At 32.9% G+C, this 12,939-nt stretch overlaps 1 protein-coding gene and 1 long non-coding RNA gene across 13 annotated transcripts; one reads left to right on the forward strand and one right to left on the reverse strand.

Annotated features, from left to right (window-relative positions):
* Positions 1–1,184: 1,184 nt before the first annotated feature.
* LOC123193407 (uncharacterized protein YacP) lies at positions 1,185–6,587 on the reverse strand. Of its 4 annotated transcripts, XM_044606386.1 has the most exons (10): positions 6,277–6,585; positions 5,710–5,781; positions 5,513–5,637; positions 5,239–5,399; positions 4,428–4,497; positions 4,188–4,242; positions 3,735–3,818; positions 2,984–3,022; positions 2,024–2,070; positions 1,185–1,772 (listed from the first exon to the last, which is right to left on the reverse strand). In XM_044606386.1, exons 1-10 carry the CDS (start codon positions 6,403–6,405, stop codon positions 1,661–1,663), a joined length of 894 nt encoding a protein of 297 aa, XP_044462321.1. In that variant the 5' UTR covers positions 6,406–6,585; the 3' UTR covers positions 1,185–1,660. The 4 variants fall into 4 exon arrangements, with proteins under 4 accessions (XP_044462321.1, XP_044462324.1, XP_044462322.1 ...); XM_044606389.1 differs by lacking the exon at positions 3,735–3,818 and having other exon boundaries at positions 6,277–6,587; XM_044606387.1 differs by lacking the exon at positions 2,984–3,022 and having other exon boundaries at positions 6,277–6,587.
* A 3,357-nt stretch (positions 6,588–9,944) lies between these two features.
* Positions 9,945–12,398, forward strand: LOC123192923. Of its 9 annotated transcripts, none has more exons than XR_006496970.1 (5): positions 9,945–10,269; positions 10,357–11,278; positions 11,370–11,462; positions 11,579–12,182; positions 12,284–12,398. It is a non-coding gene; the product is annotated as an uncharacterized LOC123192923 (long non-coding RNA). The 9 variants fall into 9 exon arrangements; XR_006496968.1 differs by having other exon boundaries at positions 10,357–11,118; positions 11,217–11,278; positions 11,370–12,182; XR_006496967.1 differs by having other exon boundaries at positions 9,946–10,269; positions 11,370–11,991; positions 12,117–12,182.
* The last annotated feature ends 541 nt before the right edge of the window (positions 12,399–12,939 follow it).

The following is a 12,939-nucleotide window of genomic DNA, read 5'->3' on the forward strand; positions in this document are numbered from 1 at the left end:
TAATGGGTGAAAGTTTGAATATACATCGAACCCTGGGTGGGAATAAGTCTTTTGGCCTTAATTTTATGCTTTTCTAGGACTTTTCACCTTCTAATTTCTATGAGAAAGTATAGTTGATTACTTTAAACAACATAATTCTCAAAAACTTCCTCCTTTTTTAGTCTAGAGGTAGATTCACACTGAGCTATCTTGGACTTAAATTTATGTTTAGCTCAAATGATTAAATTCAAGTTGGAACTTCAATTCTGTTTGAGTTTGACTTATTTGCCTCTCTAATGATATTGTTTATTTTGTTAATAGATCTATCGCAACATTGTTCTCCAATTTGAATAAACGCGAGTTGTACATTATGAATTCGAGCTGATTCGCTTTAACTTAAATCCAACCCTACTTGAGTCTCCCTCTCACTGCTCAAAATATTTTATAGATTATTCTAATGTTATTTAAATAAGATCCTAATAAATTCATATTAAGATGTCGAATTGGCCATTCTAAAATTGAGCCATGCTAGGTCTAACCATTGCTTACCCTCGTTTTTCGAAGATTTTGTTAGATTCAAACAATTTTTTTCCTCTTTGATGATACAAACAAGCTAAACATAATCTCAAATTGACTATTGTCAATCCAAACCAAACTTAAACTAACTCTTGCTCAAGTTTCACTTAGCTGAAACCCACCCATGTTGTAGGTAGAAACTAGATTTCAGAGCCCCATCAACATAAGTTTGTGCTCAGCCTTGTATGAACTTTCATAGGCCCTTGATGAGTATATTGTTTGTTCTTCTCTATCAATTATTAATCATGAACCGATTAAGCGTAAACTTCATTAAAGCCATTAGAGCTCCAATGCAGCTTCGCAGTTTTTGTTTTACAGCATTGAAACTCTTTCTAAGTGTTTGCTAGGTTCAATTAGGCTATTAGGGCAAGTCTATTCTAAATGCCAGTTAGGTTAGAGATACCAGCAACAAAATGAGTAATGTTACATACACAATCAACTCTTACTAACTTATTCATACAAATTGATGTCACAACATGTAATTAAATGATATGATTGTTTATTATTATGTTGTATAAATAAGTTAGATACATGATAACGTATATTGAAGAAAAGTACCAGAAAAACAAACTGATTCCCGAAAGAACATAACAAGAAACTAACCAACAAAACTAATGAAAACATTTAAGTACAAGAAAAAAATAATGTATGATCTTTCTTTCCAAATATTGAATAAGAGCTAAGAATCCTCATTTAGAAACAATGACAATTATCGATACCACACTTCGATTCTAGAAATGAACTGAATAACTACAGCATGTACAAAGACTAACAAGAGAAAGAACCATGACAAGTAACTTACAATCAGGCATTGAAAGGAAAACCTTAAAAAACCATAAGCCAAATATGGTTTAGGAATGGATACATTGTGGCACCTTTTACTCCGGTGAAAAAAAGTAGAAAAATTAGTGATAATTTTGTGTTACCATTCTCTGTATCCTGATGGATGCCACCATGATCTGGGATCTCTTTATATACAGGTCATAATGAATGAATTTGGAACTCTATAACCGAGAATTTTGTTTTATGCTTCGGTAATGGATTTATGTACTTGTCGTAGCACGGTGTGCAGAAAGGGCATGATATAAAGTTTAAGTAAGATGTGCTATTTTGACTTTGACTCATTCTCTGACAGTTTATTTCTCAGATCCTTAAGAGCATCCACAACTTCAGAATCAAGGTTGTGCTTCAACAATCTACCTTGAAATGAAGTAGATCTGCGAGAGAACCACATTGACATCAAGATGAAAATAAACTTCTTAACCACAACAGCCGACAAAATCATTCATTAAATATGGCTTGAACCTATAACAGTTTAACTATAGAACTCATAAATCATATCTTGATGGATATTATCAATGTGAGCATAAGAATCTTCAACTTCAAACCCAATTTCTTGTGCTTGTTCTTGACAAGCTATATGTAAAAGACACCAGATATCATGCATTGAGCAATATGGAAAACAGACCTCTGTTCTTGAAACATCATTTCAACCTCCTTCTGTGATGTTTTAATCTATACAGAAATCAAGAACACAAAATTAATACAAAAATGCTATAAATTTATAGATCTATAGTAACTTGTAAACGTAAAACTTTACATTTCAATAACCTATCATAAAAAGGTTTCTACAATAAAGAATGTGAATAAAACACAAGATTAACAGTTCTTAGTTAAGCCAAGAGTCATTTATAAGTTGGTGTAACTCATTACATTGGTCAGCCACATACAATGTAACATTCTGGTCCAAGGAGGCAATCTGTCACAATTTCGTTTTTGGGTTTTGCAACCCAAAAATGTGTCTCGGCAATTTAGAAGCTCATAGACCACTTTACCAGTCTTGTCTTATTATCTTTAAGCAATGTGAGATGCCCATACATATCTAACATCTTTCTTGTGTTTTGTTGATGTAAGATTTGTCTAAGAATGTTATATAAATCTGTAAAGTGATGAATAACTAACAACCCGCCTACTCAACAAAATGATAGGAATCTTGCCAACTTTTTAAAATGTATGACAAGACCATAGCAGATTGAATAAGTCACCTGTAATTCATTTGTGCCAAAGATGAGAGCATTTGTTGTCATCTTTCAAGATAATGTGGATAAACTATCATTTATCCTGATAAAAATTTTGAGGTATTGAGAGTTACGGCTATTGCAGAAAAGTGACAATCATCACCATAACTTTACTATATGAATTAGAATAATTGCACAGTACTACAAGCTAATCTTGACCGCTTCTTAGTCTATTAGACAATGGCCATAATGGATGATGGGCTTGTAACTTCAAATACCCTTTTTGTTTCAGATGTAGTCAATCTATTCGTATTATGAAGCGCCCACTGAATAAGGATTATAAACTTAGAATATGAGATCATAACCAGCATACAACACAGAGTTTGAGATTTTAGATAACCATGCCTCACCTCAGAAACCAACGCCTTACAGCTCCAGACAAAGGCTCCCTGGAAACAATCAGAAAAAAAGAAAATATGTAGTCACATGCAAAGCATGATTAAAAAATGTTAGTGCCCATTATTTGAGTGAAATACACAAGATGGCACACACAAAAGGGAGACGAGGGACCACTTGGGACAAGAAGCACACTCAGCAGCAAATTGGTTAGGTGGTTATGAGAGGAGCTAGGATAAAAGAGAGGGTTTAGAGAGGACGAATGAAGCAGGAAAATTGTGGAAGACATTTGGGGGAGAGAACCTGGTCTCTCAACTACCAGGCACAGGGAGAGTGTAGCGGTCTCTGTTATTTTCTTTTTGCTTGTGAATGTTGTTTGTGTAATTGAGAACCACTGTTCATTGTACAAACAGAGTAAAATCAATACAAGATCAGTTGACATTCAATCAACTTCATCTACAATATTTGCATTTAAAATTCAATTACATTTGAATCTGTTGTTGGTACTGGGTTCCTATCAATATATGACAAGAGGTCACTCTGAAGTAAGGTAGTTCTAAAAAAATTCTGGTCAAAAGCAGCAACCTACAAGTATAATTATTCCGGTACTAACAATTTAATAAGTTATTCTAACAGATACTCCATGATGAACTAATCTAGTAGAGCACTCCACTCATTGAGCACCAAACAATACAAGACAGCAAAAGAAACAACAAAACATTCGCAAAATTTCTCATGGTTACTAAAAAGATTCTGAAAGTTTACTGCTCCATGGGCCGCATGCTGCTGACAGTGATCAGAAGTCACAACCCAAACTTTGGGGCATCCATCTTCCTTCAAAGCTACAATCTGTTACATAGACATAATACCAGACTGCTAATCAGAAAAGAGAAAAAAATGATAAAATTACACTTCAAATTAGCCAATAGAATAGTTCAGCATAGGCATGGTGTTCAATTTCCATAATGAAACATTACGATTTGACCATCTGGAACAAAGTGACAGAAAACTCTTTAGCAGTGATGACCAACCACTCAATTATACCCTTTATTAAACTACAAAAGATTTCAGTTGGTCTCCACAACATAAACGAAAGAAAGGGGCATCCAACTAGCAATGGCCAGCCAGGAATGCATATGGAACTCAATTCATACCAGTTAAACTGAGAAATCCTATCATTTTTGTCATGAAAGAAATAAAGAAATTTTATATTTTTACCTCTTTCTCAATCCATGCATCAGCACATGTTTCTCCAGAGAAAACTATATCAATCCTGCAGCATTGTGAATTCTGAAGATTATACACTTTGTGATCAATTTTCTTAATGGCAAGCAAATTTTCTTTCCATAAAGTTGACATCAATTTTCTCAATTAGTTCTATCAAACAAAAGAACCAAAATTTTATGAATAATAGAGTCAAAAAACAAAATTATCATGGTTTAGGATCATAAAGAATACCCGACAAAACTTTCCTTGTGTGTAGGTAGTCCAGACAACATAGCATCAAATACAACAACCACTTTCACCTCTGTAAATATTTAAGAAATGATGAAAGTTAAGTTGTGACTTAAACATACAAAAAACAAATAACAGAAAAAGATTAACATAGACACTTGAGACTAAATAAATTCAGCAATATCTCCGATGGTTGAAATACTAAGATATACATTAAAGAAAAAGGATTCTTACTAATATTATATCTTTATGCCTCTATCTATATATGACTTCAACATCACAATATTTAGTTGAAACAAATAATACTGTCAACAAGGACCATTTCACACTGTAATATTTCAACATGAGATATGAAACATTCTAGCGATTACAACTAACTTTTAAAAGGATATCCTATTAAAATTCAACCAAGGTATTAAAGTCAACATGGGCAAACCATAAAAATTCAAGTTATCATTTCTATCAAGGAATCTACAATGTGCAATACATCCAAATGGAGGAGTATTAGAAATGTTAGTATCAATTCAGTTATTCTTTTCTAGAGTTTAATGTTTGTTTTAAAAATTTTTTGGATTTCTTAATAATAAGTAGTAGTACTTAATTTAAACTTCATGGTTAATAGAGTCCTACAATTTTCTATTTATTTGTAAAATATGATTTTCGTGACTCAACAACCTACGCAAGGAGTATCCTTACTTAACAACACTGGTTGAAATCATACAATACAGGAAAATTTACTCCATGTTAACTCATATTTGCTATATCATATAACGAAGCCTCCTTATATAAGTAAAAGGACATACAGTATGCTAACCTCTTAACATACTAAATGTGATAAGCTCATCAATTAGCTTCTCGCGAGCAACATCTAGCCTTCCTTTTATAAAATGTTTCTTGAGCTTTGGCCAATAGCCACACATATTATACCCATCTACAAGCAAGACAGGAACTTCATCGACTATGTCCTGGTTTGTACTGTAAGAATTAATTATCAAACCAAGAAAAATACTTTTCCAAGAATCTTAATAGGGGATGGTTGAAATATCTTATATTTTAAAAATAAGAAGGAAACCTGGAAAGTTAATTACTAGTAAAGGGTTGTGGTAGGATCACGATAGAGCTCAATATCTTCAGGAAGTTCCTCCTTATCAACTCTCTTCCGGCGGTAACTGGTAGAAGGCTGAGGGGTGCCAGATTTCCTCTTTTGGAACTCCTACAACAACTTCCTTGATAAGATAAAAGAAAAATTCAATATTGGCTTTAGACATCCGAGTGTATCACCAACCTTCCATAGCTTCAAATACTGCAAATTCTGCTTAACATTAGACGTAATCCTTGGAGGTGTTGGATTGGAATCCTATCAGCAGAAAGCCTGTTACTGTTAGAGTCAATCTAAAATTGACTAAAACATCACTTCCATTTTAAATAGAATTCTAATAAAGTAAACTGATCTGCATTAATATCTTCCAAAAACTACTTTCCTAAAGCCATATACAAGGCTAAGAAAAACCAGATGATCCAAGCAATTTCTTATTAACATAACTAACTAATTAAACACATAATTAAATCACTCTGTGCTTCAAAAATCCATAAACACGCCCATATAAAGCATTTTTCAGTTAAGGAACCACAGTCAAACCCCGAAAATTACTAGAGATCGATTAAAAAAATTTTAAAAAACCATAGATCCCCTCAAGATTAGTGAGTACAAGTACAAATCCATCTAGCAAAAACTTTTCTACTAACTAAATTAACTTCACTAAACAAACCTTTGAAGAAAAAAGTGCAAGATATGGTAAAGAAACTGCCTTCTAGCCACACTAAATTCATTCATTTTACAGAAAGGACACACCTTTGGAGAAGAAGTAGGATGCTTTTTGCTGCTCTTTGCCATAATTATTCCACTGTTCAACGAAGAAGAAAATGAAGATGGAGAAAACAAAGCATAACCACAACCCCCAAGAAATGATGCTGATTTCATGGCCTCTTGCTTTCGTTTATTTGTGCTGTTTTACTTAACTCCTGCTTCTTCTTTGTGTTCTTTCATTTGAAGGTTGAGCTTGAGTTAGATTGTTGGCTGCAAGACACAGGAGAGATTCTTTTAAGTCCTTTGATGGAAACGTGAAGCTGGGTTTGTGGATAACATTTGGACGGTCGTGCCTTAGATTTCTGGACCGGTTTAAGTTTTGCCTAAGAATTTTCGTTCGAATTATCAATAGAGGAATATTATGCGTAAGCATGGATTCAACCAAATTGAGTCTCACTACTCTTCGATTCTAGCTTACTTTAAATAAAAAGTAGTTTGATTTAAATTTATCAAGTTAAAATTAAATTCAATTTGAGCTTAACTTTAATAAAAATTGGCTTAATTTAATTCAATTTGATTTTAACTCAATTTCATAGTTTGAATTAATAGGTTGAATTTATAATTTGATTCAACTCAAATTAATAATTTGAATTAATAGTTCGAATGTATTATTTAGATTTATGACTTGAGTTTATAGTTTATAGACAAAACAACATCGTTTAACTAAATAATAATCAAATTTTTTTATTTAAGTCACAAATTCAAACTGAACTGACCATGAATTCGATCTATCAATTTGAATTATTGAATTTGAACTAATTCGTGTCATGAAATTAAGCAGAATGAAGCAATGAATTCAAACTATTAATTCTAATTAAATCTAGCCAAATGCCCTTTTAGTTTAAGTTTGATTTGAATTGAAAAATGAGCTAAACCTTCTAACTTAAGTTTAACCTGAATTTGAATTAAATAAATTTAAATTAAATTAAATTGAATTGAACCTAATTTTTAAAATTGAACTAATTTAAATTGTATCCAAATCTAATTAATATATATTAATTATTTTATTTTTAAATTAAAATTATATACCCATATAATTTTGTATTATAATAAATATATATTTATTTAATATTTAAAATATATGTAGAAAATAGTATTACTATAACAAGACATCACGACTAGGGATGGCAATGGGGAGGGGCGGGGAGGGGATATCAATCCCCGTCCCCGCCCCGTCCCCGTTGCGGGGATAAAAAATAATCTCCATCCCCTCCCCGCGAAGGAAAATCCCCTCCCCATCCCCTCCCCATCCCCGCCCCGTCCCCGTGGGGAAAAATCCCCTCCCCATCCCCGCCCCGTCCCCGCGGGGAAAAATCCCCTCCCCATACCCATAAATATAAATTTTAATTTTTTTATATATTTCAATAAATAAAATAAATCATATTTTTCCAAACTATCATTTGCTACAAGAGCTATAAAATATTCTTTGTTATTTTAGTTCAAATATAAAGTTTTTATAAAATCTAACAATATGCAATAATCAATCTCTTCATTAGTAGCTCTTCATGTATGTGATTTAGGGTAATTTTATAATAACATTAAATTTAACACTTTTCATTCACTTCAATTGATTTTATTAAGTTTATAATTTATTATTTTTTGTGTGTAAAACCTAGTGGATTGACTAACTAAGTTTTGAAGTTGAAATAAAATTAATTTGGTGTATTTACTTTTTATGATAATGAAATTCTAGGTTTTTTTAATATATTATATTAATAGTTTAGAAATTAGTAAAAACTAATAATTGATAATTCAAAAATTAGTAAAATTAAAGTTATAATTTTAATAAATCATAATGTAAAATTTTCTAAAACTTAATAGTTTATAAATTATTATATTAATATATTAGATTTAGGGGGAGGGGAGGGGATGGGGCGGGGCGGGGCGGGGGGGGGCGGGGCGGGGATGGGGAGGGGAGGGGAGGGGCGGGGAGGGGCAGGGCGGGGCGGGGACACATGTATCCCCGTCCCCGACCCGTCCCCGATTACGGAGATTTTTTTTATCCCCATCCCCGCCCCTTTCCCCGTTTTTATCGGGGAATCCCCTCCCCGTTAGGGTCGGGGAGGGTCGGGGCCCCTAAAGTCGGGCCCAAATTGCCATCCCTAATCACGACGTTCTGTTAACAAATGCGTGCTATGTATTAATAAATGGATCGGGCCTCAATCTGGTGAAGGGTCCAATCCAGTACTCGATTGGACTCTTCAGGCTTCACCGGATTTTGTGTCTCCCAATTATTAAGACTCAATTTTAAAATCCAAATTGAACCATGGTTTGTCCAATTATCTTCGTATGATCGCACTCACACTATCTCCTCCATCATTAACGTTAATAAAGTTGTACTACGTACAACTACCTTTTTATTTTAACTTGATTTTACATGGTAATGGAAACAAATTTGTATTGCATTCCCACCCCACCCCACCCCACCGCACGTACTAAACAAAACCCACATACATACATACATACATACATAGATACCGAAAACTCCCACCAGCTTTTAAGCATTTTTCCAGTGACGAAAATAATATCAAAGGTTAATAATAAAATCATTTCTTATAATATATACATTATGTAGTGTAAAAATTTAAATATTATGTTGTAGTAGATTTATGACGTTCAAGATTTTAGAGATTTGTCGACTATTAACTTTGAGAAATAACTTGAATCTAATGTGTTTTGGATTGAAATTGTTAATTGATCACATGATTCACAGTCACAATACAACAAATCATGTGTGGTGAAAAGTGTTAAAGATGAGGTGGATTTGTAATACTTCAAACCATGCGGATATAGTGTGTGTGGTGCGGGGTTTCCTGTAATGAACCATGCGGCTGCGCATGTCAAGATTTTTTTGTAATTTTTCACCATGCCTGGTGGTGGGTTATTTTTGGTTTTTCCATTTTGGGTTTTTTTTTTTTTTTTTTGGGTATTTTCCATTTTAGGGGTCTTATGCTGTTTACAATTCTAAAAGGTAAATTAAAAATTTTTATTTTGTAATTTTTTTTATATGCAGTATTCAAAATTTTAATCTATTTTTTCAAATAAAGTATATAATATAAAAATTGATCTATTTTTATTTATTTTCTTAAAAAAAAAAGTTTCAAGACATAAAAGAAAAAGACAAGATGAAATTCTTTCTCAAGTGCCGCTTAAAGGCACAGACATCAAGATTTGATGTTACTAATGGACAAATTTTGAAGTTTTATTATTAAATATCATGCGTAAGAATATACTTTGAAATATAATTTTACCTCTCATGGGTCATATCTATTACACCAATTATAAAGTTTTTCTATGTTTTGTAATTAAAGTATTTCAATTAAAAATAATGTAAATTTTAATAAATATCAATTTATCTGATAATATAAAATATTGATTTAGTCCTTAATTAAATATTTAATACGACTACATAATATCTCTTATATAATGAAAAATCTATTATTCTTTTCATCTTTATCTTATGTATTATCAAATATCTAATAATTCCTATATTGAAAAATAATAATTGTGATGCTTTTTAATTGATGTAGGGTTGAGATTCATACAAAAAAAGGTGGAAGATAATTTTGATATTAAATTTGGGATTTTGGTCATATCAATTTAACGAAAAAAAAAAATTTCTGGTGGTACATAAAATGTGGTTACAGTAACAATTTCCCTTAAACAATTTATAATAGTCCAAAAACACCCCTTTTTTTCAAGCCGGAAAAACCTTCGCCTCCCTTCGTTTTTTCTTAAACCCTATAGAAAAAATGCGTCGACCCGAGGGAAGCCCTGGGAGGAGAATGAGGATCCAGTTTCCAGCTAAGAAAACAACGTAGCAGGACGACGATGTGGTAGAGTTGTTGAGAAAGGAGAAAAAAGATGACTCCAAAGAACAAACCCGACTCCAAATTCTCCCTAGTCGGTCCGCTGGTTCCGGCTTCTGAATCTCTGAAGAAATGGCCGAGCCGATACACTTACCAAAGCTCTTAAAAGGTTCAATTGATTATTTTTATTTTTGTTTGCTGGAATTGTTTTTGCTTTGGAGGTTCTGATTATTTTATTTTATTTTTGTTATTCTAGAAGAAGAGATTGGTGCTAATGGGTGAGATCGTTTTCTTATAAATTGTTTTTAATTTATTATAAGTAATTATTTTATTTGCATTAACTGATCATGGATAAAAGGTGTTTTTAAAGTCATATTTTATTTAATTCATCAGGGGAAAACAAAAACAAAAACTGGCTTTTCATGAAACAATTCCAGATAAGTTGTAAAGTGATTCTGGTTCTTTGTTTTAAAAATTCACATTCTGCTTATGAACAAGTTTTTAATTGAAAGCATATTCTAAGTTGAAGGCTTGATGACTAGATTTTTTAACTTTTTCCTTCTTTAGTAACTTAAATATACAAATTGATGTGTTTTAATTTGATAGTACGGTAGCAACTAAAACACCTAATCACATTAATACGTTTCACTTTGTATAGATGAATTATAAAGAAGATGTAGTACTATTTAAATTTTTAAGAGAATTTATGTACACTATTAATGGGTATTAATTTATAAACTAATTATGTACATCACTGTTAAAATCACCAAATCACATGTTGACACATTATCATTAATACACAAATTATCAATTTATAAGCTGTTCTTCAATGTCTTAAAAAAGGAAACTTAACTTTTATAACTCACTTCCAAATACATCTCAATTGGGCTTCTTACCATTCTTATTTGTGAATTATTCATAATATTGTTGTGTTGATTTCTGTGTTCTGGGTATAGTGCACACTAAAGCTTTAATACATGGCTGTGAGTACAATTGAGGTGAGAATGCTTATGTCAAGGTAACTTCTTAATACTTTACCTTCCTTTCATTGAAAGTGTTTCACAGTTCATATAGTGATAGTTGCTTATACTGCTAGAATCATTGAGTTGTTTGAAGGTACTGAGGGGGAGCCATACTTTACGGCCCAATGGTTTTATAGAGCATAAGCAGATGACACAGTAAGATTATTCAGATTATTCTGTATTTTTTCACTCGTATCATTATGCTCTGTTTGGGATATTGAAGATGCAAATTTTTTGTCATTTCTAGGTCATCAAGGACCATGCTAATCTTGTTGACAAAAGGAGAGTATTTCTATCAGATTTTAAAGATGACAATACACTGAATTGTATCATGTCTAAAGTAAACATTGCTCAAGTCTTTTTTTGGTAAGTTAAACATTGCTCAAGTTGCTCCAAACGTAGGAGTATTGCATTGTGCTTTCTTTAATTATTTTCTCCGTTTTATGGTTTGATCAGTTGATGCATTCTTATCAATATAAAGGATAGTAATTAGTTCACTTCACATTTCGGATGGACTTAAAGGCAAAGAAGGAAAAAATTCCTACCTGTGACTTGTATTGTGATATGAAATACTCATTGCCATAGACTTTTTTGAATATAATCAAAGGTAATTTGTTTTGCTCCTACAGTATGGGTTTCTTTTTTTTCCTCCTCAATTAATTGATGTTAGTTGGTTTATTAACTCAGAAATTGATAAAAGAGGTAGTGATTCGCCGAGTGGTTCAAACAACACCACTGGTAATTCTGAGATGTGTTGGTGGGACTTGTATGCTGGTTGTGGTGCCATGTCCAGTGGTTTGTGTTTCATGTAGAGGTGGATCTGCATTCTGAGATGCGTCAATATCTGAAGTAAAATTAGCAACTGTTAAGTAAATAACTGATCCTGATGATACTTCCATCAGCTTTTAGTGAATGGATCTGCATTATGTCATTATCGAAGATATTACTTTTCAACTAATTGGAAGCATGTTGATTCTTTTTGTGTTTCATCTAGAGGTGGGCTGTTGACATAAATGCTGATACATGTAAAAGTTTGAAATACAATCATCCTGATACTCAGGTATAGTGTCCTTCTAAATGAGTACTCTTAACTGTTCATTTGCTGAGGATTTGCTCGGTTAAGTCTGATATCTCATCAGAATATATATTTTGTACGAGTAGGTGAGGAATGAAGCAGCAGAAGATATTTTAGCTTTACTAAAGGAATTGGAAAAGTTGTGCCAGCACTTCGCATTGTTTGGTTCAGAAAAAGAGCCAGAGTAGAGTTAGCAAAGAAGAGGAAGATGTAGAAGAAAAGGGCAAAGGACTATTTCCCACCCATTTTTTAGGCCTTTCTCAAACTCATACCCACGGGAGATGAAAATCCAATTTTCCCACCCATGACCAAATTGCCGTCCAATTTCTTAGTTAGGGACAGGGGTAAAATCGATATTTTACTGTTTATATTAAAAAGTTATAAAATTTATTACTTTTCACCACCCTTAGGTTTTAAAAACTAACATTTCATCTTTAACCAAAGTTTTTAAACTTTGAAAACTAACATGTTCACCCCCAAACCTAGGGTTTTCATATTTTTCAAAATGCAGCCGTCCCCCATAACTTTCAAAAATAGTAGTTTCACTCTTATTCTTCAATTTCATCTTCCGACGTCATCTCCGGCGTCGTCATCGGCCTCCTCCTTTTCTTGGTGCGACGACGGTGGTATGACAAAGGGTCGTCCTTCGTCTACTCTTCCAACCCTTCGTCGCCCTTTGTAGTTGGAGATGCGAGATCGGTGGAATGCGTTGGCTGTCGGTGGTGGCCGGAAAAGGAAGCAA

This window comes from Mangifera indica, chromosome 12 (assembly GCF_011075055.1).
Source record: "Mangifera indica cultivar Alphonso chromosome 12, CATAS_Mindica_2.1, whole genome shotgun sequence".
Lineage (NCBI taxonomy): Eukaryota > Viridiplantae > Streptophyta > Magnoliopsida > Sapindales > Anacardiaceae > Mangifera > Mangifera indica.

Coding starts and splice junctions, on each gene's coding strand:
- LOC123193407 (XM_044606386.1), bottom strand. CDS start 6,405: ATGAAATCAGCATCATTTCTTGGGGGTTGTGGTTATGCTTTGTTTTCT. Junction 5,782..6,276: donor ATCCTACTTCTTCTCCAAAG/GTGTGTCCTTTC, acceptor TTCTGCTGATAG/GATTCCAATCCAACACCTCC. Junction 4,498..5,238: donor CACATTTAGTATGTTAAGAG/GTTAGCATACTG, acceptor AAATATTTACAG/AGGTGAAAGTGGTTGTTGTA.